This window comes from Salvia splendens, chromosome 5 (genome assembly GCF_004379255.2).
Source record: "Salvia splendens isolate huo1 chromosome 5, SspV2, whole genome shotgun sequence".
Lineage (NCBI taxonomy): Eukaryota > Viridiplantae > Streptophyta > Magnoliopsida > Lamiales > Lamiaceae > Salvia > Salvia splendens.
In genome coordinates this window covers 20168005-20192640 of record NC_056036.1, presented here as the reverse complement: position 1 = coordinate 20192640, position 24636 = coordinate 20168005, and the positions used below count along the sequence as shown (strand labels likewise).

Here is a 24636-nt window from a genome sequence, read left to right as displayed (position 1 = left end):
GGAGATGAGAAAACGGTGATGCAGAGACCCTGCACAGTACGACAGCTGGTTAATGAAGAGGAGCCGGAGGAACCAGAAAGCCAAGAGGCCGTTAAGGAGAAGGAGGCTAAGAAGGACAGCCGTCAGAGGAGAGAGAGAAAGAGGAAGGGGAAGGGAAGTGTTTTCCCCCCTCTAAAGAGAAGTCGTCCCGCCAACGAGGGGGTCATCATTACAGATGCTTCCGAACCCGCCTCCCCACTGACGAGAGAGAGAGAGATGAGGGCAGTGATGCGGAGGAACATGAGTTGCGCTGGACCCAAACATCCAGGAGGCAACAAGGAAGGCCTACTATATCTCCTTCCACCATCTACTCCCCTCAGCATGTGGCCTTAACCCCAGCTATTCTCCAACAGATGTTGAAATTTGATGATCCCAAATGGCAGGAGGAGGTTCACAAAAGGGTGACCTCTCAAAAGAGGTTGAAGGCGGGGAAGATGCTACACCAGCCGTCCTTGGAGAAGATTGAGATGAAAGAGAGGTTTGCCTCCTACATTCCCGGCATCAGATTTGAATGGTTGCTAGAGGTCGATGAGACCCCCGTGCCAGAGGACCTGGCCAAGGAGTTTTTCACATCCTTCCGATTCACCGGAAGCTCAGACCTGAACGACATAAGTGTCTCCTTTAGGGTCTTTGGCCAGGACTAACTGATGAGCCTCAATGAATTCTCCATCCGGATGGGCCTCTACACAGAAAGCCAAGTGGCTAATGGGGTTTGGGTTGGGCGTGATATCGGTTTCCCTCAGAAGAAACCCGAATTCGACCAGCAAGCCGTCTGGAATGCCATATGCAATGGGCGTGCCCCTACCTTTACAGCCTCTGAATCCAGAGGTCATCACATTGTTGATCCTGCCCTCCGACTAGCCCAGATCTACCTGGCCTGTAATCTCCTCGGACAGGCCAATACGCTGTCAATCATTACCATGTCCGAACTCTACTTTATGTGGAGTATGAGAGAGCAGAGGAAGGTCCATCTGGGATTCTGGTTAGCCTACTCCATAAGTTAAATTGCTATCCGCGTTGCCCGCCATCTTAACGTCTGCCACCTCCTCGGAGCCTATTTGAGGAGAAACTGGATGATGGAGTGTGCCGAACGTCCCATCCTTGGCCCCAGTCCTGAAATGTTTGACCTTGATTTCTTTGTTATAACTCAGGTACTGGAGAAGACGCAAGGAGGGAGTTTTCAATTTTATGCAGCCGGTCGGCGGGAGAAACAGAGAAGCCAACCCAGAAGGAGAACTAGGTCGGAGGAGACCTCAGCAGCCCTTGCCGAAGGAGAAAGGAGGATACACATCGGGCGCCCACTCCGAGGATGGAGCAAGAGGAGGCTGCAAGTGCTGATGACACATGGAAGCTCCGAGTGGAGCAGGCATTGATGCAGCTGGTGGAGAATTCAAATTCTCAACTGGTCCTGCTGGCCAGGTTGCTGGGAACCACCCACAATCAAAGCCCTGCCAGCCAACCACCACCTCCCTCTACAAGCTCCCCTCTGCCTCGGAGCCCATCATCCCCCCGCCACCCTCAGCATCCCCCGGTCAACCTCCCAGAAGGCATTGAGTATACCCCCCCAATTTTACTTTTATTTATTTTTGGTTTGTATAACTGATATTCTGCTCCACCTCACACTTAGACCTGTGTTGGGTCAAGTGTGAGAAGTTATGCATGTTTATTTTTGTTATGTTTGCCTGTATTATCTGTTTTGGTTGTTGCTTTTTATTTGGCATGTTTGATTGTTGGCACTATCTCACACTTAGCCTAGTGTCTGGTCTAAGTGTGAGAAGTTTTCCTTATTTTTGTTGAGCCGTTACCTGTGCCTAACCCTTTTTCCATTGCATCCAGTCCCTCGAGGACGAGTTCATATGTAGTGGGAGGGGAGAGGGTTAGTTCCAGGAAATAAAAAAATCGTTCATGTCAAAATTTTGAAAATACAAATTATCAGTTAGTAATTAGGGCAGTATGCATGAAATTGGATAAGTGGAAGACTTGATTACTTTGAGAAGAGTTAGAAAAAGGACTCAGTATGTTTACATGTAGAAACTTGATTGCAAAAACCTGATCAGCTTGAACGACGCAAGTATGATGGAAATGCTCAATTTTTAAACTTACTATGAAGTCTCTATATGTGAGTTATAAGCCAAAGTAGAACACTTTCTACTATTTTTACAAAGAATAATATTTACGAGAGACTGATTTTTAATATTTAGATGAAAATTGCACAAGTAGTGAGGACTAAAGGCATTAGGACTTAACCAATTGAGCCTTTTCTTCTTTCGCTCCACGAACCCGCCTCGTCAAGCAAGACACCCCTTAGTTAACCACATTGAGCCCAAATACATTTTTACCCGTTCTTTTGAAACCCAATCCAACTTCCATATAATTTTTATTATATATAAACACGTGAGGAAAAGGGGTCAGAGAGATAAGTTAGGATACCGATAGAAAGTCAAAATAAAAGGGTAGCCGGGTTGAGCAAGTTAGTCAATCAGGTTGATCAAGTCAGAGAAATCAAGTCGAGAAAAAAAAATGTCGGAAAAAAGAGTCGAGAAAAATTTGAGAAAAAGAGGGCAGGGAAAAGAAAATTGTACCCTGACCCAGTAGTCGAAAGTTAGGGAATAAAGCCAAAATTAAAGGCTAGAGGTCGCCACTGACCAAGTAAGACATCCAGTGGCAAAATATAAAGTTCAAATCTTTGGTCGCTTGACTCATGTGTTTTTCTTTTTTATAGTTTATATTTTTAAACTTAGAACCCCTAGGACCCTACCTTGATACACCACTACCCTTAAGCCCCATTACACCCGAAACAAAGACCTTAAGGAGCTATCTTGTGCAATCTGATTCGAGGTATTAAATTTGTGACAATACCGAGTGAACAGTCCTAACATCTCTGGTGAGAAATGAGTGACTGAGTGAATCCAATAGTAGTTTCAAAATTGAGCAATCTTGACGAACTGACACCTAGATCAAGTAAAAGCGAAAAGGAAGAAACATAAGCTGCTGGTAAATGGATTGACCTCGACCTCGGGTATGATTGTTGGAAATTTATTCAATCTAATGCATCTATGTGAATATGTGTTTTTATTTCGAGTCTTGTTTATTTTTCGTCTTCTTTTACTTTCTTGAAATGAGTAAACCATGCCTGAATTTGCCTTATCTTTTTCTTTTCTTTTTCTATATACTTGGGTACACGTATGTTTTAAGTGTGAGCAGTTTGATAAGGCCCATTTCATGCATCGGTTTAGGGGTAAAATGCACGCTACTTGATCGGTTTTATCGCGCAAAGCAAGTGTTAAATGTGCAGGAATACCGCTTGACCAAGGCAACAAGGCCAAACTGATCAAGCAAGTACAATAGGCGAAAAAAGCCCAGGAATCGGGGGAGTTGATCAAGGGGGGTAATCAAGCAGTCAAGGAGGAGACCACTGGCTTCCAGAAGGACATGTGAGGCAATGAGTTGGATGGTGCGCATCATTCTGTTATCAAGGACAACGTTCTAAAAGGGGACACGTGCTGATATATGAGACGCAAGGACGGAGCTGAGTCATGAATCTGTTACTGAAAAGCGTCGTCATTCTAGAAGGAAAGCACGTAGCAATCAATGAGTCGCTCACTCTCAGCATGAGCGAATATTCCCTACCAAGATCGTTATCCAGCTAGAGGTCGTGCCGAGCCTATAAATAGAGGATGTGTCACCACATTAAAAGGGGGGGTCCTTTACTTTCCGTCTTTAGTTTAGTTTAGTTTAGTTTAGCTCTCTAGTTCAGTTCCCTAGATAGCTTAGATAAAGTAATGCTTAGTTAGAAAGGGCGATTGAAGGAGCGCTGCAGAATACTTGATATCTGTCGGCGTATTCTTAAGTTTCCCGCCGAGGATCTCCTCGATTTACTTGCTTTCATAGTTCCGAAGTGTTAGCTTAGTTTAAATTTCACGTTGTATTGTTATGAGTTTTAGTTTTAATCAAAGTTGCTTTTGTTTTCATTATCTGTTTACTGTTCTGAGTAGTTAATTTTCATTCCAGTCTGAGATTTACTTGGCCCAGTAGTTAAAGTTCCCTTGAGCAAGTAGTTAGTTACTTTTCTGCCTAAGTTAAAATCAGTAGTTAAAAACTCCCAAAAGTAAAGCGTGGCAGCAGCCAACCCCTGTTCACTACTCACACACTTGATACACTAGCTTCTCTGTGGGATCGACCCCGAACTTGCCGCTTTACTGTTAAAGTAGTACAAAATTGGGAGTTTATAAATTACATTGGTGGCGTGCGAAAGCGAGATCAACTTGATCAAGTGGCAACGACATTTGCTAACTGATCCATCCGATTCAGTTATCTCTTCCATATAACTTGAATGAAAAACCCCCATTTTCGCTAGTCCTCCACCATATTTCGATATGACCAATGTCAATATCATTATTGTACCTTCTTCTCTGTATGACGTGCCGAAATTCGGTATATCAAATTTTTACGTCATGCCAAATTTCAGTATGGTATACCACAAAACTATTATACCATTATGTTCCCTCCGCCCCAAGGTATTTGAGTCGTTTCTTTTTTGCACTCATTTTGAAAAAACGATAATAAATATTTAAAGTGGAGAGCGAGTAAAGTAAGAGAGAGAATTATATAAATAAGACTCTTCACTACATTGTTCTCTCTCTTACTTTACTTTTTCTCTACTTTAACTAGTGCAAAAAGAAAACGACCCAATTACCTTGAGACAAGGGGAGTATAATATTATATTATACATATATTAAATAAAATTTAAATATATTCTGTACTCACAGTATATACCGTTTTTACTATAGATGTCGGTATATACACTACATATTGTAAATTCCAATATGTATACCGTAATTCATGGTATATACCGAAATTTTTGTATATCGCGATATACCACAAAATATGAAAATTTATAGCGTTACTATACCAAAATCTGTCGATAAAGTACCATACCATACCATATCAAAATTTGGTATATTAAGGTATATATCTCAGTTGTTTTTCCTCAACCTTGTCCCTCCTAATCTAGCCCTTCTTGCATAAATAAGTAAGTATTTATGCACTAATATAAAGGATCATAGCCTTAATATTATAAATACACTAATGTGATATAAATTGAATAGAACCAATAATAAGTATAAAGGAGATTGGGTAAGACAACAATGTAAAGATGACACAATCATCATCTACTTTACGATACGATGAGACAACAAGTGTTGGATTGTGGGAAAAATTAATAAGACCAATTATAGCTAGTTGATTGCTTAAAGTTTAATGGAATTTTTTATGAGATATTCAAAGCATCATTGGTTTTTACATTGCTCTTTTTGGACCATTAATGAAAAACATATCCATCTGGGAAAATGATTTATGCTCTTATACTTTCTTGACCCATGCAATGAATTGGCTCTTCACAAATCGAGTGCTAATTAAGGAATATTAACAGTGGATTCATTTAGAATAAAAAAATAACGGACGTGTTTAGAATTGTGGGGTATTTTATTTATATAAATCGAGGTGCGCTAAAAAATCTCTTTAGCAATATGCGATAATCTTTTTAAAGAATCGTTTAATGGTGAATAAATCTGACCTCACATTTAGAATATGCGCCAAACTTTGACAAGTAAATAACAAGCATTATGTATATTGTATAATAATACAACCTTCGAATCTTAGGGGTTGGGTTGACTTTTTTTAGATATTATTTTTGAAACTAACATATTTATTTATTATTATTATTATCATTATCATTATCATTTTGGAGTTATACATTTTTATTCATTAAGTATAAAAAAATTAAGGCGTTATTACTAGTGTTGAATTTAAAAAAAAAAACTAATTTAGAACGCAAAAGAAAACTTAGGGCCCTAAGTTGAAGATAGATTATTTTAATCTTTTGCTTTTTAAAAGCACTTATATGTGTCTCCTTTAATTTCAGTTAGAACATCAACAATAAGGATATTTTACGAAGCATTGTCGGTATAATTAAACCCACAAGTTAGCATATTAAAAAGCGTCCTTAGCCGTTTTTTTGTCGTAGTGCGTCTAGATGACTATATCCACATTGAATTCCCTCTTCCGTAAATATCAGTATTAGTTATTGCATTAAATTGGTAAATTAACATCTTTCCTATCCAATTCAAATACATTACCACTTGCTGCGCAAAATTATTTAAATAAATATCATAAAAATAAAATTATTGAATAATTATTTTAATTAGTTAATATTCAAATATTTCTCTCATCAAATTTCAATAGAGATTACTCTTTATTAATTCATTTTTTCTCATCATTTCCACCAAATTATTCAAAAATAAAAACTAAATTATTGATATTATCATATATTTATAGTGGTGAAATAAATTGAATGTTATAATTAATTTATTTGAAGGGTATTTAAATTAAAATTCAAAAGAGGAGGGGGAACAAATTCCCTCCAAATGATTGGGCAACTAACACAGTAAGCACACACACCTCTCCTCTCTCCTCCCCACTTTATTTATACCAGTAACTATTTCTCCACAACCGCTCTCTCTCTAAATCGCACCTTTTATATCACGCACAAGCACATAGATACGCAATCCCCACCGCACCAACGCAATTTACCAAAAAGCGACCTGCTGCTTTGCGTTTCCAGCTTTCTTCTTCGTCTTCTCGCCATCGCCAAAAGCCAAAGCCGTCGCACCAATCGCAATGCTTTGATGGAGCCTGACGTCAATATTTCTCTTCTGATTTTCAGGTTAGCATTCACCGATTCATTCATTCAATGATGAACTCCTTCGATGTCCAGCCGAAATTGATTTCAGATGTGGAGTTCATGTTTAATTTTGCATCCGCGTGATTCCTTGTTTTTTTATTTTGATTTTGCGTTGGAGCATTTTCAATCGATCTAAGAAATTATTGCTTGCGTGGTTATGATCTACGCAGTGAATTAGGATTTTCCCCCTTTTCAGTTGCTTCTGCTATTTTCTCAACCATCGGAGAGTTCTCATGAATATCAATGTTTTTCAAATGAGCTGAAAATTCCTGCTGTTATTTTGTGGAAATTCACCAGGTGATGGAGTGTAAAAACTCATCTGTTTTAGCTAAGTAGGAGACTAGGAGTAGTAGCTTTTCCTTTGTACAGAAATTTCATCTCATCATAATTTGATTTGGAGCTGTGTTACTGATATATATAGTGTATATTAATTGAAGCGACTAAATATGGAATTTGAATCATATACTACTATGTTTATCACAATTTCAATCCTAATTTCAAAGTGAGAGGGAAAAATATTAAATTATTTATAAATTAAATTTGTTACTAAACATTGATAATTTTAATTTTAATTAACGAAACCATCTACCTAAAACCCTACCCTCGTTTAAACCCTCACTAAACTTATGTATAGCGTTTATATTTTTGTCAATTGAATTTAGGCATTTCCCCAATAAAATGCAAGGGAGCATAACCTCTACAATAAAATGAAATACTATTTGAAAATTTGTAGCAAATGCAGTGAACGAACTCAATCATCACTAGGTGTAAGCAAAAGCAGAAAATAGACAAAAGTAGGAGTATTTCCTTTTTAATACTAGTATACTATTAAATGAATAATATGCTTGGAACTTGAAACTTTGTTGTGTAACGATAACCACAAACCCTACATAATTTACTTCAGGCGAAATTAATTATTGCTATTTTCGAGAGTGCACCACATGTATGAATTTCATTTGGCTATTCCTTGGAGTATGTAGGTTCATATCATATGTATTCGAGTTTAATAAAATCTATACATGTTTTATAATAGGGTTAGTTTATTGCTAAAATTCAGGAACTTGAGGCTGATTCTGGTTTTTGAGAGTTTTTATAGTAGTAAAATTTAGATATGATAATTGTGTCAAAAACCCCCAAAATGTAGAATTAGAAAAAGAAAAGAAAAGGTGGTGATGGTTAAAGAAAAGAGATGTGGCTGAAAATGATCTCGGAAAAGAGGTAGATATTTTATCGTCGAAGTTCTCGAATGTATTGGGGAAATCATTCTCGAATCTGGAGGTGTAGAGCCCACATAAATTTAGTTGCAGGCTGATTACATATATATGGATTAATATGAAATGAGGCATTAGGCCATCCACAACGCTGTTCCTATACCGTTCCTAAACCGTTCCTTAAAGCACTATTTGAGGGCCCCACTGTACTTTTTTACTCCATTCCTTAACTAAGGAACGGAACCTGCAACCCTCGTTCCTTAACCGTTCCTTAACCGTTCCTTAAATTACTATTCATTCAATTTCATTTTTTTTTAATTTCAACTCAATTCAATTAAAAAAACAAACACATTTTATTAAAAAACACACAACATTAAAACAAAGTTACAACTTAAACTTAAAAAAATAAAAAGCACACAATTAAAATCATAAAAAAATAAAAGTACACAATTTTAATAATTTCATCCGCCAAAGTTTGCCCAAATGTGCTCAATTAGATCATGTTGGAGTTGGGTGTGGGCGCTAGAGTCGCGTGTCCTTGCACGAATAGATAACCGTTCTTGTATAGACGGATGCGCTCCACTTCGAGGCGGACTACTTGCGGTTGAGCTTCCGGGGGATTCGGGGTCGAACCAATTTCCCGCCTCGGGTCCTTCGTCTTGGACAATCATGTTGTGCAAGATTATGCACGTATACATGATGTCGACCATGTTCTCCATGAACCACGTACGAGCCGGGGCTTTGATGATGTTGAAGCGCGCTTGGAGAACCCCGAACGCCCTCTCCACATCCTTGCGAGCAGCCTCCTGCTTCTGCGCAAAAAGAGCCTGCTTTGGGTTCGCAGACCCACTGCACGTCTTCACGAAGGTAGGCCACTTCGGGTAGATGCCATCGGCGAGATAGTACCCCATTTTATAAAGCCGATTGTTGGCGACGAAGTTGATGGCCGGCGCTTTACCATCCAAAACTTCGGTCAAGAGGTCGGACTGGTTGAGCACGTTTACGTCGTTGTTCGACCCGGGGACCCCGAAGTACGCGTGCCAGATCCAAAGGCGGTAGTCGGCAACAGCCTCGAGTATAACGGTTGGGTGGGTACCTTTGTGGCCGGGCAATTCTTCCATTGCCAGTGGGCAATTCTTCCATTGCCAGTGCATGCAATCGACGCTGCCGAGCATCCCTGGGAATCCGTGCACTGTTTCGTGAAGGTCGAGAAGGAACTGACAATCGGCCGTGCTTGGCCTCCGGAGAAATTCGTCGGTGAAGGCTGCCCGGATGCCTTTGCAGAATTTGAGCAAGCACATTCGCCCAGTGCTATCTCCGATGTGGAGGTATTCGTCGAACATGTCGGCCGTTTGTCCAGTCGCAAGCTGGCGGATTGCTGCAGTACATTTCTGCAGCGTCGTGTGGCTGGGACGTCCGACCGCGTCGAACCCTTCCTGGAAGAACTCTTCCCGGGCTGCCAAAGTATTCGCGATGTGGAGAAATAACGGTTTCCCCATGCGGAAACGGCGACGGAAGTACGTATCTCCCCAAACCGGGTTATCGCAGAAGTAGTCGCGTACTAACCTTGCGGCGGCTTCCTCCCGGTTACGATGGATGTACGTACGGGAGCGGCGTTGGGGCGGAGCGGCTTCTTCCGCCTCCCGTCGTCGATCTTCTTCAAGTGATTGTTCCAATATTTGACGCATTTGTTCATAAGGATCCATTAGTTTGATTAAATTTGGGAGAAGGAAAATAGAGTTGATTTGAGATGAAAATTGGGGTGGAAATAGAGAGAAATAGATGTGTGTTTGTGATTGAAATGAGTATGAAATAGGAGTATTTATAGAGTAAATAAATAAATTAAAAAAAAAAAACGGCTATAAAATTAACGGTCTCATTACCGTTAATAAAAAAAAAAATTTTTTTTTTTTTATTAAATTCGAATTTTTTTAAAAAAAAAATGAATTATTGCGTCATCGGGACGAAGCCCACTCGCGGGGCAGCGAGTGGGCTTCACGCGTCGAATGGGAGTCCGCCACGTCGCCTCGGCGCGTGGCGGAACGTTTCGTTCCGCGTTCCGGAGGAACGAAACGCGGCACGGCATGAGAACGGTGGCGGCACGGAATGGCGACGGAACGCACGCTGCAACGCGTGCCGCCGCGAAACCGTTCCTCCGGAACGGCATAGGAACGGCGACGGCACCGCGTTGCGGATGCTCTTATAGTTTGGTGTGTTTTAGGTAGTGTATCCATGCTAGGGTGTACGAAGTCCTTTTGACGCAAACTTAAACCATAGGTTTTCTCCCCATTTGCAGTTGGCAGACAAAAGAGTACAAGAGTACGTGTGGGTCATTTCTGTTGCCTAAGATTTCCATTTTGCCCTACCCTAGATTCTTCCCTTTCCAATTTTTTACATATTTTTCTCATTTCATTTTATCATAACCACTGTTGTACTACCTTCGTCCCACAATAGAAATCACATTTGTTATGGACAGATTTTAAAAATTATAAAGAATAGTAGATTGAAAAAGTTAATGGAATATTGAACACACTTTTTTATATTAATTTTATAAATTGTGAGTGAAGTGGGTTAGTGGAACGTGAGACTTACTTACCATTTATGATAAAAAAAAATGAAATAGGCTCTCATTGTGAGACAGACAGAAATGATAAAATGTGACTCTTATTTTGGGACTCATTTAGTATATTTATATGTGTGTGTAAAAGTTTAGTCTTGGCTTTGTAAAGTGTTTTTAAGTGCAATGCATCACATATCTACACTATAGAATAGGTGAGCATAATCGTAGTGCCACAGCTGAAAAATCGAATTGAAGGATTTTGATCTGTTCGAATAGGACTGCGGTTTCAATTAGGTTGTAAATTAATGTTGAAATCTGAATTCGTGTACGGTTGGTTTTCCCTATGAATTGGGTCACACCTAACTATTCGAACTCAAATAGTACTTATGTTTCTTCAAAAAATTCCTACTGCTACTACTATATTTTATAAATAAGAAAAAAAATTTGAAACAATAACTTTTTCTTGAATGGATTGAACGCTAACTTGTTATGTTGATATAATTAATTAAGTTTGAAGAGTATTGTTTGAATTAAATTTTATTGCACTTCGGATGCAGTTTCCGTTCAATTACGATCGATCTGGTTAATTATTTAAATAGTTAGTAATTCACTTGAATTGTAAGTGTACACATTAGAAATATGAGTAGTACAGTACTTATTAATTATCTCAGGAATTTGAGGTCAATATATATAAATGTCCACGTTACAGAAAAGGCAAAAGCAAATAGATTTCCTAGAGTATTATTTTCACCATTGGGTCTAGAAGCTAGTGGCTGATTCTTCATTTAATCACTACAGATAAGATCTTATTCTGATTTACTGCCTTTTATTCGTGTCCCTTGTTTTCCTTTTTTTTAAAAAAATTTTTATTTATTTATTTTGGGAAATGGAAAGCTGGACTCCAAAGAGATAAGTGACGAATAATTCTTGGGATGAATCATGGCGCATATATCATATAGCGGTTTATATTCTTTTTTAAAAGTAACAAGTGGAGTAGTTTATTTAGGTGGAAATTGTAACCAATTTGATTGGAGGCAATTGTAGTTAAAATCCTTTGATTTAATTGTGGTGATTAAAAACAATATAAGGATTAGTAACTTGATTTGATCTCAATCTAATCATATATGACTAGCATGCAGTATTACTTACTCTCAGTAAGTCACTTTCTTTTTTTAGATATTCTACCATAAATTAATAATTACTCTTTTTAACAAAAATTAATATTATATATTTTATTCTTTTTTCAATCCACTTAATAATGTAACTTTTTAAATAATATGCCAAAAAAAAGCATCGCTCTGAATTCTCATATCCAGTTTTATCAAATTCAACTTTAGAAGTCCTTGACTCCTTTGACCGGTGTATATAAGATAATTATAAATGTATCCAAGAGTCCTTGATTATCGCTTAAATTAATTCTGCTTTTTGAAAATTAACATAGTTAAATTTTAAGTGTTAGACTAAAAGAATGTATCAATACTTGATTGGCTAAAAACTGGAGTATCAGAGAATTGACGCAGCATCACGGCTGCCTGTGCAATGCTTATGTTTAGTTATCAATACGAAGCTTTATTCTACTGCGGCAACCTTTCTCTGCGGCGGTGGATGAACGATGAAAGGAGAGGGAGAGGGAGAGGGAGAGGGAGAGGGAGAGGGAGACAATTTGATATACAATAATTCTGAATCAAATATTGCATCGTTTCTCTGGGTTACTATGTAATCACAATAAGTTTATCCGCTCATATTTTGAGAGGGGGATGAAATGAATTATAGTCTTTCATCTAAATCCAATCAATAAGGTTTGGAAATTTCCAGTTATCTTTAAGTGAGTTTCTATATAAATGTGAATATGATATGGATAGAGACTTATCTTTAATTGACTCATGTGTTGTGATTTATTCCTTATTTGAAGGTCGCCACGAGTTCACGTTTTCTAGGAATCAAATTTTATGATTTGGACTTATCTTCGAGGTTGATGATTGAGTATTAGTATATTTAAATTACTACTTTTAGCTTGATTAATCATGGATGGATAGTATTTCTATTTCTGCAGAAATGAGTTCTTCATTTTCCATCTTTTCAAAATTAAAAAAAAAACACTTATTTCCTGTGACCGAGATAGATTTCATCTCTGCTCTGCTTGGTAACTATGCAAAATCGACATCCATTTAAGCAAAACGATGGATTTCCGAACAACAAAATTCTGCAATCAGTAGTATGCAGCATCACTGAAATGATTGCTTCTCAAAATGCAGAGCAATTGCTCTCTGGCGCACTTGAGCTCTCTCGCATCCCATTTCCCGCAATATGTCTGGCAACAAGTGTAACGGAAACTCACAAGTGCTCAGCACCCGAATTGGAAGGCTCTTGAGAGCGAGAGAGCTGAAAAAGAACAACAGGAATGATGGCAGCTCCATTCCTGAGATAGATGTATCAAGGAATTCCCATGTCAATGTGGACCAGTATCCAGAAACTGCTGCTCAGAATTTTATCGATGAGTGGGAAAGGCCCGATGGGAAACCGACCAAACAGAGGTTGCTAGTGGTTGCCAATAGGCTGCCTGTGTCTGCAGTCAGGCGGGGCGAAGATTCGTGGTCGTTGGAGATAAGCGCAGGCGGTCTAGTTAGTGCTCTTTTGGGTGAGTTCTTTTATTTGATACAATTGAATTGTGTGGCATATTATCACGTGTTGCTTCTATTTCTTTTTGTAGGGGTGACGGAGTTCGAGGCAAGATGGATTGGTTGGGCCGGTGTGAATGTGCCAGATGAGGTCGGGAAGAAGGCACTCACTGCAGCTCTGGCTGAGAAGGTTAGTCAAGCACACTACAACAGAATGTTCTAGTAGTGACATACTAGTTTTTAAGACGTACAAGTGTAGTGACACAAATATAAGCATGCCATTATATAGATGCATGTAAAAAAATTTCTGTCTCTTCTAGACAATTATGTTGTTGTGATAGTTGAATCATTGGTGGTTTGGAATGCATTTTGCCTTATAGTGTCACGTTGGTTGATTGAGCTTGTTTTTGCTTTCTCGGTAGAAGTGTATTCCTGTCTTCCTTGATGAGGAGATTGTTCATCAGTATTACAATGGCTACTGCAACAATATACTGTGGCCTCTGTTCCATTATCTTGGACTCCCACAAGAGGACCGTCTTGCAACCACGAGGAGTTTCCAGTCGCAGTTTGAAGCATACCAGAAGGCAAACCAGATGTTTGCCGATGTAGTGAACAATCATTATGAGGAGGGTGATGTTGTTTGGTGTCACGACTACCACCTCATGTTTCTACCAAAATATCTCAAGGAGTATAACAATAAGATGAAAGTTGGATGGTTTCTTCACACCCCGTTTCCATCATCTGAAATCCACCGTACTTTGCCATCCCGGTCTGAACTTCTACGTGCAGTTCTGATGGCTGATTTAGTGGGGTAATATGCTTTTCCCTTCCAATAAATAACTTTGGCATCTTCCATTCTGAAAATACAAAAACAAAATAAAAAAAAATACTAATTTGACATCTAGAATTCTGTGTTTGATAAACTAGTAGCTGTAGAGTAGTGCATTGTACATCGTTAGAATATTGAACAATTAGTATCCTTTGTATTCCATTATCATCGATATTTTGGTTCATGTAGTAATAAATTGTTATCTTGGCTTCGGTGATTCTGTAGTATCTATGATTCCTGAATTGAACTAGATTTTTTTTTGTTTTGATTAAAATGAGCAGTTCATAACAACCTCATCCTGGTTGTTTGCCTCTACCATTAGATATTCCCCTTTAGAATTTCCGTAAGGTATTATGATCCAGTCTTCTGGGTGAGTGATTCTTGTGATCTTTCTTTCTTAATTGCCATCACTTTGTGCAAAGATACCTAGGTTAGATATATAATAAATTTGCGTACTGGCATTTGTTTCTCAGATTCCATACATATGATTATGCAAGACATTTTGTGAGTGCTTGCACTCGTATTCTTGGACTTGAAGGTACTCCTGAAGGTGTAGAGGATCAAGGTAGACTTACTCGTGTAGCTGCGGTAAGTCCTCGTCTCTCCTTGTTCCTAATTTTACAGTACCTCTTCTTGGCTGGCTGCATTTTGCAAGTCTACAAATTGGCCCTTTAATCCACTCCCATATCATGACAATCTCTTTTTTTATTTGTCGACTACAGTTTCCAATAGGAATTGATTCAGAAAGGTTCATGCGGGCTCTAGAAATGCCTGGAGTCCAGGAGAATATTAAAGAATTGAAAGAGAGATTTTGTGGAAGAAAGGTTAGTTCTCCATCTTCGTTTTGTATGCGTGCAGAATGGTCACCTCTTAACTTTTTTTAAGAACCTCCTAACTTTTTACTTATACTATATACTAATGAATTTTAGTACTATGAAATATGTTCTCATTCACATGTTTGAGTAAGTTCTAAAAAGGAGAATAAGAAAATTGTAACCAATCTCATATAATTGTTAAGTGTAGGTAATGCTGGGTGTGGACCGTCTCGATATGATAAAAGGAATACCTCAAAAGATACTAGCTTTTGAGAAATTTCTGGAGGAAAACCCATACTGGTGTGATAAAGTGGTATTGCTTCAAATTGCTGTGCCAACAAGAACCGATGTTCCTGAATGTATGATCTTGTGGTAGTTGTATTTGACATAGGACTTTCTGTAGGTTCTTTTGCATACTGATATTTCATCTTGTTTTTCCTTTTGGTGACTACAGATCAAAAACTTACGAGCCAAGTTCATGAAATTGTTGGACGAATCAACGGAAAATTTGGAACTCTGACTGCTGTTCCTATTCATCATCTGGTTAGCATCTTTTTCGGCATTAAGCTATTTGTCTTCTTTACTTTTATCACTCTATACTTTCATGGTACTTTGATAATTTTGTATGTCTATTTTGCTTAAGGTAGTGGAGTTCCTGGTCTTAGCTTCGCTTATAGTCGAATATTTACAAGTCTTGAGAACAGTTTCAAGTCACTGAGTGACTGATAATCTCAGCTGTCTCTTGTTCTTGCAATTGGCATGCTGTCATGTACCCATATGTGATGTTTTAATGAGTTCCTGGACACATTTATGTTTTGAGTAGTCTTTTTTTTTTAGATTTTGAAGCAACTATTTGTTTTTCTGCAGGATCGTTCTCTTGACTTTCCTGCGCTGTGTGCATTGTATGCTGTCACTGGTAATAATCTCTGTGTTAACCATATCTTCCTATATTTATTTCCTAGCCCTAGAAGTCATCACCTATCTGCTAACATAACATTAAACACATAGACTTAAGACTTGTATCTTCACTATGCTAACTTGAACTGCAGCTGGATTCTCCATATATTTAGAGTATGAGGTTATGAAGGGTCACTTAATTTTTGGATTACGAGGGAAAGTGTTATGCTGTTGTTGTTTAGGATAATTAGAAATTGCAAGATTACAAATGAAATAATTCTTAGAGGTTGGTCTTTCTCTTCTACTCCAACTAATTTTAAACTAAAATCTTTTTCTCTACTGGAAATGTGCATGTTATTATCTTGTTTCAAGTTTCTTGAACTGTTAACTGATGTAATTTGGTGCCTTGGCTCATCAGATGTAGCACTTGTCACTTCTTTGCGGGATGGAATGAATCTCGTCAGCTATGAGTTTGTGGCATGTCAAGATTCCAAGCGGGGGGTTCTCATCCTCAGCGAAGTATATACCTAACTATGCACTTTGTTATGCACCATATTTCTCTGATTGAAATTTGCAAGGCATTTAAAGTTTTATATTGATTCCTGAGAGAGACCTTAGATTCTGAGAAAAATTGGTTGTTCTTGTTTGCTTCTAAATTCCATTTATATGGTGGTTTGAAAAAGATTTAGTGGTACTAATTTTTAATGCCCCATTTGGATGAACTGTAGTTTGCTGGAGCAGCACAGTCTCTTGGTGCTGGCGCAATTCTCGTGAATCCGTGGAACATTACGGAAGTCGCTGCAGCAATAGACCAGGCTTTGAATATGCCTGCTGAAGAAAGAGAGAAACGCCATAGGCATAACTTTGAGCATGTCACAACTCATACTGCTCAGCAGTGGGCTGAATTCTTTGTAAGGTGAGCCTGCACTCCTTGAGCCTCTGCTAAATTCTTGACTGATTTTCATAGTTTAGTTAATCAATATGTAATATCTACAAAATTAGTGATATGGCCACGGCCACAGCCACAGCCACAGCCACAGCCACATAATGAGCATAGAGGAGACACCGGCAAATGTATTAACCTACAAATCTTTTGTTGATAGTGAAGACAGCCAATTCATTCTGCAAAATTTAATATACATACACATTTATGATGCTTCATTGTAGTATTTTGCAGCATTTGCAGTATTTTTGAATAATTGTTACATTCATGTGCATCCAAATGCTATTAGTAGTAGTAAGTTCTAAAATCAGAATTAATAATTTCTGATCTTGCTTTGCAGTGAACTCAATGATACTGTTATTGAAGCTCAGCAGAGAATAAGAAAAGTTCCGCCCCCTCTTGAATTCAATGATGCCATCGGCCGTTACTTGCAGTCTAACAAACGATTACTCATACTGGTAAGCAGTCCAACATTTTTGTTGTGTTTTAAATTTGATATTTTCACATCTAGATCTCACAAGCTGTTGTGTGGTAACATATTCTCATCTTTGGTCATCATCATCATCATCACACATGACAGGGTTTCAATGCTACACTTACGGAGATAGTGGACACGCCAGGGAGAAGGGGAGATCAGATCAAAGAAATGGAATTAAAACTGCATCCTGAGTTGAGGAAGCCTCTGGCATCGCTTTGCGAGGATCCAAACACTATAGTCGTGGTGCTTAGTGGAAGCGAAAGATCCGTCCTTGACGAGGTAGTTGAATGCTAAAAATAATTGCTGTCACTCCACATAGGTTGTAAATATAATTGGTGGTGCAGAACTTTGGGGATTACAAAATGTGGTTGGCAGCTGAAAACGGGATGTTCCTGCGATCAACAGAGAAGGGAAAGGAGCAATGGATGACGACGATGCCGGAGCACTTGAATATGGATTGGGTTGACAGTGTGAAGGTACAATAAGCAAGGGGATGTGATATCGTTGTATTATCTACAGTTGCTATTTTTAATATGCTGGCTGCCTCTTTCAGCATGTGCTCGAGTACTTCACTGAACGAACACCGAGATCACATTTTGAACGCCGGGAGACTTTGCTCGTATGGAACTACAAGTATTCAGGTACGGACTAGACTAACGCTCTCTATCGTTCGACAAAAACATATTCCCTCCTTGTGATTGTATTGTTTGTTTGGAAAGATTCTGAATTCGGAAGGCTGCAAGCTAGAGACATGCTGCAGCATCTGTGGACGGGTCCGATCTCCAACTCGTCGGTGGACGTGGTCCAAGGCAGCCGCACGGTGGAGGTGCGAGCAGTTGGTGTGACAAAGGTAAGGTACCTAATACATTACCTCACCTCACCTCACCGGTGTCTTCTTCTCTCTAACTCTGATTCGTTACATGTTTAAAGGGAGCAGCCATTGACCGTATACTGGGAGAGATCGTACACAGTAAAGCCATCACTACTCCGATAGACTTCGTCATGTGCGTCGGCCATTTCTTCGGAAAGGTTAGCTTCAACCACTCTACCACTAGGCCGACAGCTTGAAGTAGTATTTAAAATTATGGCAATGTTTGACAGGATGAGGATGTGTACACATTTTTCGAGCCAGAGCTTCCACCCGATAACTTGGCTTTTTCGAGATGCAAGGCGAGCGAGGTGGCGAAGAGGCAAGCTCCGCCAGCGAGGCCTCACCCCAACGCCGACAAGAAATCAGCGAGCAGCAGACGGGCGTCGCCGGAAAACACTTGTTTGAATGTGCTTGATCTGAAAAAGGACAACTACTTCTCGGTGGCGGTGGGGCGGACGCGCACAAACGCGCGCTATCTTCTCAACAACTCCGACGACGTCGTATCGCTCCTCAAGGAGTTGGCGGAGGCAGCAGCCACATACTCTTCACATTGATTCAACAACGATTATAAGCGGGGTGTGTATGTGTGTCTATTCAACTACTTTCAATAACACAATAGTAGTTTAAAAGCGGTTTATATAGTTCAGTGTCTAGCAATGACCGGAAAAAGGAAAAATATATTTCTTCACACCCCTGAAAACCATGTATTGTTTTTTTCCTATATATGCTTTATGGAGTAGTAGTATTCTATACTCCCCCGTCAAAAAATAAATAGTCTCAATTGTGGACCGTTTGAGATTTAATGAGAAAATTGGTAAAGTAAGAGAGAATCAGAAAAAATAGGTAAAGTAAAAAAGAGATAGAAAAAGTGGATAAAGTAATAGATATGAGAGAAAAAGTGGATTAATTATGAAAGAGACTTTTCAATTTTAGAAATGAAACTATTTTTTGTAGACATCAAAATGAGACTATTTTTGTGAACGGGGTAAGTATTTGATTTTCATGCTTTGAATAACATCTATGTAAGAATATTTTTATAAGGAGTTTATTAAGTTGTTGTTCGATTGTCATGACTAATTATTACATGATTATTCATCAAGGATTAAGTTGTGAGATTCAATCTCATAAACCAAACATAATATATATAGAGTTGTGATCAATGTCGAACCAATTTTAAAGATCGAACTAGAGACCAAATCTGGGCCATTAGATCTAGTTTTTTTGATGAGATGTGCTGCTGTGTAAATTTTTCGGTCTTCATTACAAATCCATTTTACTTCATTGTATAGGTTTATTACTTCATTCCGTACGTAATACCGTGTCATTGAAATGTCCTAGTATGAATCCAGCCAACTACTGCTGTCTGATAAGTATCTTCTAAACATAAATATTTATAAAATAATACTACTAGTATTAGAATTATGTGAAACATACATATCCTTGAAACAGAACACAAGTTTTTTTACCCTTGTAGTACTTGAGATGGTTTGGATACAAGAATTCAAAAACAGAGCACAAGTTTTTCCACCATTTGAAACAGAGGCTAAAACTCAAAATCAATGAAATCAGTACTCCATTAAACAAAGGGTTTGGAAACATGAAATCAATATAATTGCCGCATCCAGCAAGAGTGATGGACAAACAATGCAACCAAGTATTCTTTTGCAGATCAAATCTAAAATGAAGAGCATATTTCTAAACACAGACATCACCTCAAATAATGAACTCATGTAAACTAAGGCTAACATATAGAGAAACCGATCACCGATAATCAAGACCAAAATACAGGCCTGCCCACCGAGGGAACGACCCCTTCACTTTGCCGGAGTTTTCCTGTTTGCTTCAAATACGTACTTGATCAATGACTCCTTGATCGAGAGCAGCTCGGGAAACTCTTTCTTCAGTTTGGATGCATCCATCTCATTGTTGCTTCTAGGAGCAATGATAACCTTCGCTTGCTCCTCGAGAGTGAAGTTGGTGTATTTGAAATCCGGGTCAATATATTGCTTGTACATCTCAAGAATCTCGTTGTGGCTGACAACGCCTGGATTGGTGAAGTTCCAGATGCCTCTGAGGTTCCGCTTCGCCATCTCAATCGCAATCGGAAGAAGCTCATCCAAGATTGTCATGCTGTTGGGGATGTCGACCACCTTGTTGTACTTCGAGATCTTGGTGATGAAATTGCGCGGGTTGCTCAGGTCCGAAGATATCGGCATCCGGACTCTCAGCGTGCAGACGTTGTCGTATTCTTTCAAGAGCTCCTCCACCTGATTGATGCACACCAAAAGTAAGCAACCACGTGTAAAGACAAGTAATATGGACTAGGTTGTAACAGGGACGAATATTACCATAGCTTTCGTCTTGGAATAGAAAGATCCGATGAAATTGGGTGTGTCTTCCTCCTTGTATCCGATACCAGAACCCTCAGGGTGTGCAGCGTCATATTCGAAAATGCACCCAGTGGCAAAGTTCAGCATCAGGAGTCCGTGCTCTCTGCAAACATCCGCCAAGGTCAACGTGCCAGCAACATTGACACGAATTGTCTCAGTCTTGTGACTTTCACACCAATCAACGTTAGGTCTTCCAGTTAAACCAGCTGCATTCAAAACATGTGTCGGCTTCACAGCAAGAATGTCTGCCAAAATCTGTTGGCGGTTCTCAAGACGCCCTTTCCCATACTCGTATGCAATTTCCTGTTTCTCGCACAATTTTCCGAGCAAACCACCAATCCACCCGGTCCTGCCATATATCAAGAACTTGAAGGCAGGTTTCTCTGTTGATTGGCCGGTTTTGGAAGGCGGCACAACCATATTCTGAGTAGCATTACCAGTGAATTCGGACTTTCCAGACTCGTACTGCTCAGCTCCATCAAAATTCCTCTCGATCCCACCAGGCATCATCAGCATCCTAGGATGAGGAAGCAATGCACCAGATACATCACCCCACCAATCGGGATTACTGGTATACCACTCCATCGTCTTCTTCAGGCCCTCCTCCCAAGTGGTCCTCTCTGACCAACCCAAGTTCTTCAGTTTCTGGTCATCCAGGAAATACCGTTGATCATTAAACGGCCTGTTATCCACGAACTCAATGCTCTTTTCGGGATCCATGTTGAACAGCTTGCACATGTCTCTGGCAACATCAATGACCCTCCTCTCCTTCTTCGTCCCAATGTTGTAAACATGACCGACTTCTCCCTTGTGGAGAACAACCTCAAAGGCCTCGGCAACATCCTCACAATAGAGGTAACTTCGAACATTGGATCCGTCGCCATGGATAGGAAGAGTTTTCCCTCTCATGGCCAAGAGGATGAACTTAGGAATCAACTTTTCAGGAAACTGATTGGGGCCGTAAACATTATTGCCTCGGGTTGTAATGACAGGCAATCCATAAGATCTACCATATGCCATAACAAGCATCTCAGCCCCGGCCTTTGTTGCTGAATAAGGGTTTGTTGGCAGGAGCTGTGAGGCCTCGTGGTTCCCAACAACAGCATCCTCCTCAGTCTCTCCATAGACCTCATCCGTGCTAACATGGATAAACCTTCTAATCTGCCCGGTGACCTTGCAGGCCTCTAAGAGGACATGGGTGCCATAAATGTTGTTTTTGGTGAACTCAAAACTGTTACCAAAGGAATTGTCGACATGGGTCTGGGCAGCAAAATGCATTATAGTATCAATGTTCTCGGTGATGAGAAGGTAATTGACAAGGTCAGCGCTACCGATGTCTCCCTTGACAAACTTGAAGTTGGGAGAGGATTTTGAAGGAAGGAGGTTCTTGAGGTTGGAGCAGTAATCAAGCTTGTCGAGCACGACAATCTTGTATTCAGGGTAGTTCCTGATAAGCCGGTTGGCGACATGAGAAGCGATGAAACCCGCAGCTCCAGTGATGAGGATGTTTTTCGGGGTGAAATTCGACATTGCTGCTTGGTAGACAGTAGCTACAAAAAAGAAAAGCAGACATGCTCACATATTACTAAATGCATAGCACAAAACAACTCTATAGTAAAGATTCCAAAACCAGGGCATCACAAAATTCAACTGCTAAACACAACCAAGTAAGATCTTAATCCAAAGGTATTTCACTTTCATAACAAAAAATGCTCTAATGAGACAAACAAAAGATTCAACACAAATCACAAATCAAGTTGCATTCTTTCAAACAGGTCATAAAGGATTGATGAGATCATGATGAAACAAACTATGATTATCAAATTACCCTGCTAATCATTCATCTCAATTAAGAACTAAAAGCTTAATTCTAAATAAAATCATTAATCATCATAGATCAAATAAGATCACCGCATATTAAGCAAGCACAAAAATGTGAATGATTAAACAGAGTCAAAATCAGGTAAACGCGCGGAATAGACGAGATCTGAGACAGATCGAGATTCCCCGCAGGATTAGGAGTTGAAGAAAACTCACGTTTTTCTCCGATAATAATTCGGATCAGCCCACCGGAAATAGGAACAAAATCGGAAGATTGAAATGAGAGAGAAGTGGCGAAAAGCAAGGGAAAACCACTGACCTCAGTCGATATTTATATGCAAATGTCACTTTATTCCCCCAATTATAGAAAAACAGCAATGGGGATAACAAAATGCGCGTGAAATTGGAAGGAAATACAGCTTTGATGATGATGATGATGATGATGATGATGTTGTTGTTGGTAGACGCGGTAATGCACTGTACATGTTTGATTTGATGACTCACCCACAAATTTTGAGGGAATAGTCGTAGTTGGTGAAATCAACGATCGGATTTCATTTTAGGAAAATAATTACTACTCCCTCCGTCCCCCAAAATTCGTCACCATTTGACTCTGCACGGATTTTAAGAAATATAATAGAAAGTGGGTTGAAAAAGTTGATGGCATATGAATCCTACTTTTATATATTAGTTTTATAATAAAATGTGAGTGTGAATGAGTTAGTGGAATGTAGGATCCACTATCAAAAATGGCAAAAGTGAAAAGTGACAAATTTTTAGGGACGGACGAAAAAGGAAATAGATGACAAATTTTCAGGGACGGAGGGAGTATGATTTTTAATTTTTAATTTTTAATATTCTTCTAGGAGTGGAGTACTACTACTACTATCACTTTGTTTGTTTGGAAAATAATCAGAATTTTTAAATAAAGTTTTTTTTTTGGGTCTCCAATTTTCCAAGTGTTCTTTTTTTTCGTCCATTGCTAATTCGGCATTAAATTTTATAATATTATTTTGTAAATTAAGTGGAGCATTAAATTTTATAATACTCCATCCGTCCCGCACTACTCGCACTTATTTCCTTTTTGGGCGTCCCAAGTTACTTGCACTCTTTCCATTTTTAGTAAAAAATTTCACCTAAAGCCGTCATTTTTTACTTTTCTATACACTCATTCATTAATCTCCGTGCCGAAAAGGAAAGGGGCGAGTAGCCCGGGACGGAGGGAGTATTATTTTGTAAATTAAGTGGAGAGAGAGGAAAATATGTTATATAGAGTGGGATGCTGAGTGAGACGGGGAGAGTGTATTTATTATTGTTATTCATAAATAACTTAAATAATTAAATGTATTTATTCAAATTATAGTAAATCATAAAGTAAAGTAATATAAATTAATAATCAATTAAAAAGTTTATTCTAATTATAAAATTATTATCATATTCTTTTATTTTTATTTTATCTTTCAGAAAGATACGAACTAGTTATTGAAAATTGAGTACATATAGTACTAGTACAACTAAATGGAGTAGTTTCTTCCCAACATCGAGTGGAATGTTTTTCTCCACATAAAAACCACAATTAGGAGAAAAGAAACTAAATTAAAAAATTATGGTTCTTCTCTTGTTAACAAACCAAATAATTCGAAATATAAAATATTATGGTGTAAGGCATGATTTTCGACCAATTACTAATATGTGGCTTGATATTTTATCGTTGGGCTCGACTTTGAATATTCTGACTTCTTTCACAAATATTTTTCTTATCGAAGCATAAAAATCGTAAATTTGAACGGTATATGTAACTTTTCCTTTAATTTTATACTACAAATAGGTATTTAAATAATTAAATCTAAATTTAAAAAAGAGCATTAGCATAGCTACAACTTCAGTCCCACTATCCAATTCAAAGATGTACTAATTGAATATTTAAAATAGACTAATAATAATAAAGCCTAATGGAATACTACTTTTAAAATTTTATATATTTAATTGTGATTAAGCCATGAGACTTGTAAGAATATTAATTTAATGGAGTTAAAGAATCACAATGGCCACTTGGCCTCCATTAAAGTAATTTATAATTAATTACTTGGGCATGATTCCACCATTTCCCCTCCATTATAATTTAAAATTACTTGGGCATAATTCCACCATTTCCCTTTTCGATGGTAGGTATGATTTCTCACAATGCATCAACTACACTTTATATTTGGGTGTGGTAGGCTTAGAACTGCCAACTTAGAATATCATTACAGTGAGATATTTTCATACTATATTGCTAAGTAATTAAGTCATAAGTGGATTAGGTAAAAAATGTTAAGCATATATTCACTTAGTATATTTTAATGGTTATTATTATTATTAATAAATCGTGCTTGAATGAAAAATATTATAAGAAGCTATTAGAATTCTATGCAACCCAAGG

General features: G+C 38.5%; 2 protein-coding genes across 4 annotated transcripts; one reads left to right on the top strand and one right to left on the bottom strand.

The window, feature by feature from the left end:
- Window positions 1–6547: 6547 nt before the first annotated feature.
- LOC121801923 (alpha,alpha-trehalose-phosphate synthase [UDP-forming] 1-like) lies at window positions 6548–18775 on the top strand. Of its 2 annotated transcripts, none has more exons than XM_042201390.1 (18): window positions 6548–6763; window positions 12808–13190; window positions 13263–13360; window positions 13593–13981; window positions 14473–14587; window positions 14722–14823; window positions 15023–15173; window positions 15269–15357; window positions 15682–15730; window positions 16130–16230; window positions 16440–16627; window positions 16995–17112; window positions 17235–17411; window positions 17477–17608; window positions 17686–17773; window positions 17852–17982; window positions 18063–18161; window positions 18234–18775. In XM_042201390.1, the coding sequence occupies exons 2-18, from the start codon at window positions 12860–12862 to the stop codon at window positions 18555–18557; spliced, it is 2682 nt and encodes an 893-aa protein (XP_042057324.1). In that variant the 5' UTR covers window positions 6548–6763; window positions 12808–12859; the 3' UTR covers window positions 18558–18775. The 2 variants fall into 2 exon arrangements, with proteins under 2 accessions (XP_042057324.1, XP_042057325.1); XM_042201391.1 differs by lacking the exon at window positions 6548–6763 and adding an exon at window positions 12202–12351.
- Window positions 18776–19547: 772 nt separating this feature from the next.
- On the bottom strand, window positions 19548–22718 carry LOC121804995 (trifunctional UDP-glucose 4,6-dehydratase/UDP-4-keto-6-deoxy-D-glucose 3,5-epimerase/UDP-4-keto-L-rhamnose-reductase RHM1-like). Of its 2 annotated transcripts, none has more exons than XM_042204739.1 (3): window positions 22431–22718; window positions 20352–21943; window positions 19548–20270 (listed from the first exon to the last, which is right to left on the bottom strand). In XM_042204739.1, exons 2-3 carry the CDS (start codon window positions 21921–21923, stop codon window positions 19818–19820), a joined length of 2025 nt encoding a protein of 674 aa, XP_042060673.1. In that variant the 5' UTR covers window positions 21924–21943; window positions 22431–22718; the 3' UTR covers window positions 19548–19817. The 2 variants fall into 2 exon arrangements, with proteins under 2 accessions (XP_042060673.1, XP_042060674.1); XM_042204740.1 differs by having other exon boundaries at window positions 22534–22718.
- Between the last annotated feature and the right edge of the window lie 1918 nt (window positions 22719–24636).

Excerpts from the sequence above, each read along its gene's own strand:
- LOC121804995 (XM_042204739.1), bottom strand. The coding sequence starts at position 21,923 with ATGTCGAATTTCACCCCGAAAAACATCCTCATCACTGGAGCTGCGGGT. Across the intron at positions 20,271-20,351 it reads ATTCCAAGACGAAAGCTATG|GTGGAGGAGCTCTTGAAAGA; the intron begins GTAATATTCGTC and ends TGCATCAATCAG.
- LOC121801923 (XM_042201390.1), top strand. The coding sequence starts at position 12,860 with ATGTCTGGCAACAAGTGTAACGGAAACTCACAAGTGCTCAGCACCCGA. Across the intron at positions 15,358-15,681 it reads CTGTTCCTATTCATCATCTG|GATCGTTCTCTTGACTTTCC; the intron begins GTTAGCATCTTT and ends GTTTTTCTGCAG. Across the intron at positions 17,412-17,476 it reads AAAGATCCGTCCTTGACGAG|AACTTTGGGGATTACAAAAT; the intron begins GTAGTTGAATGC and ends TTGGTGGTGCAG.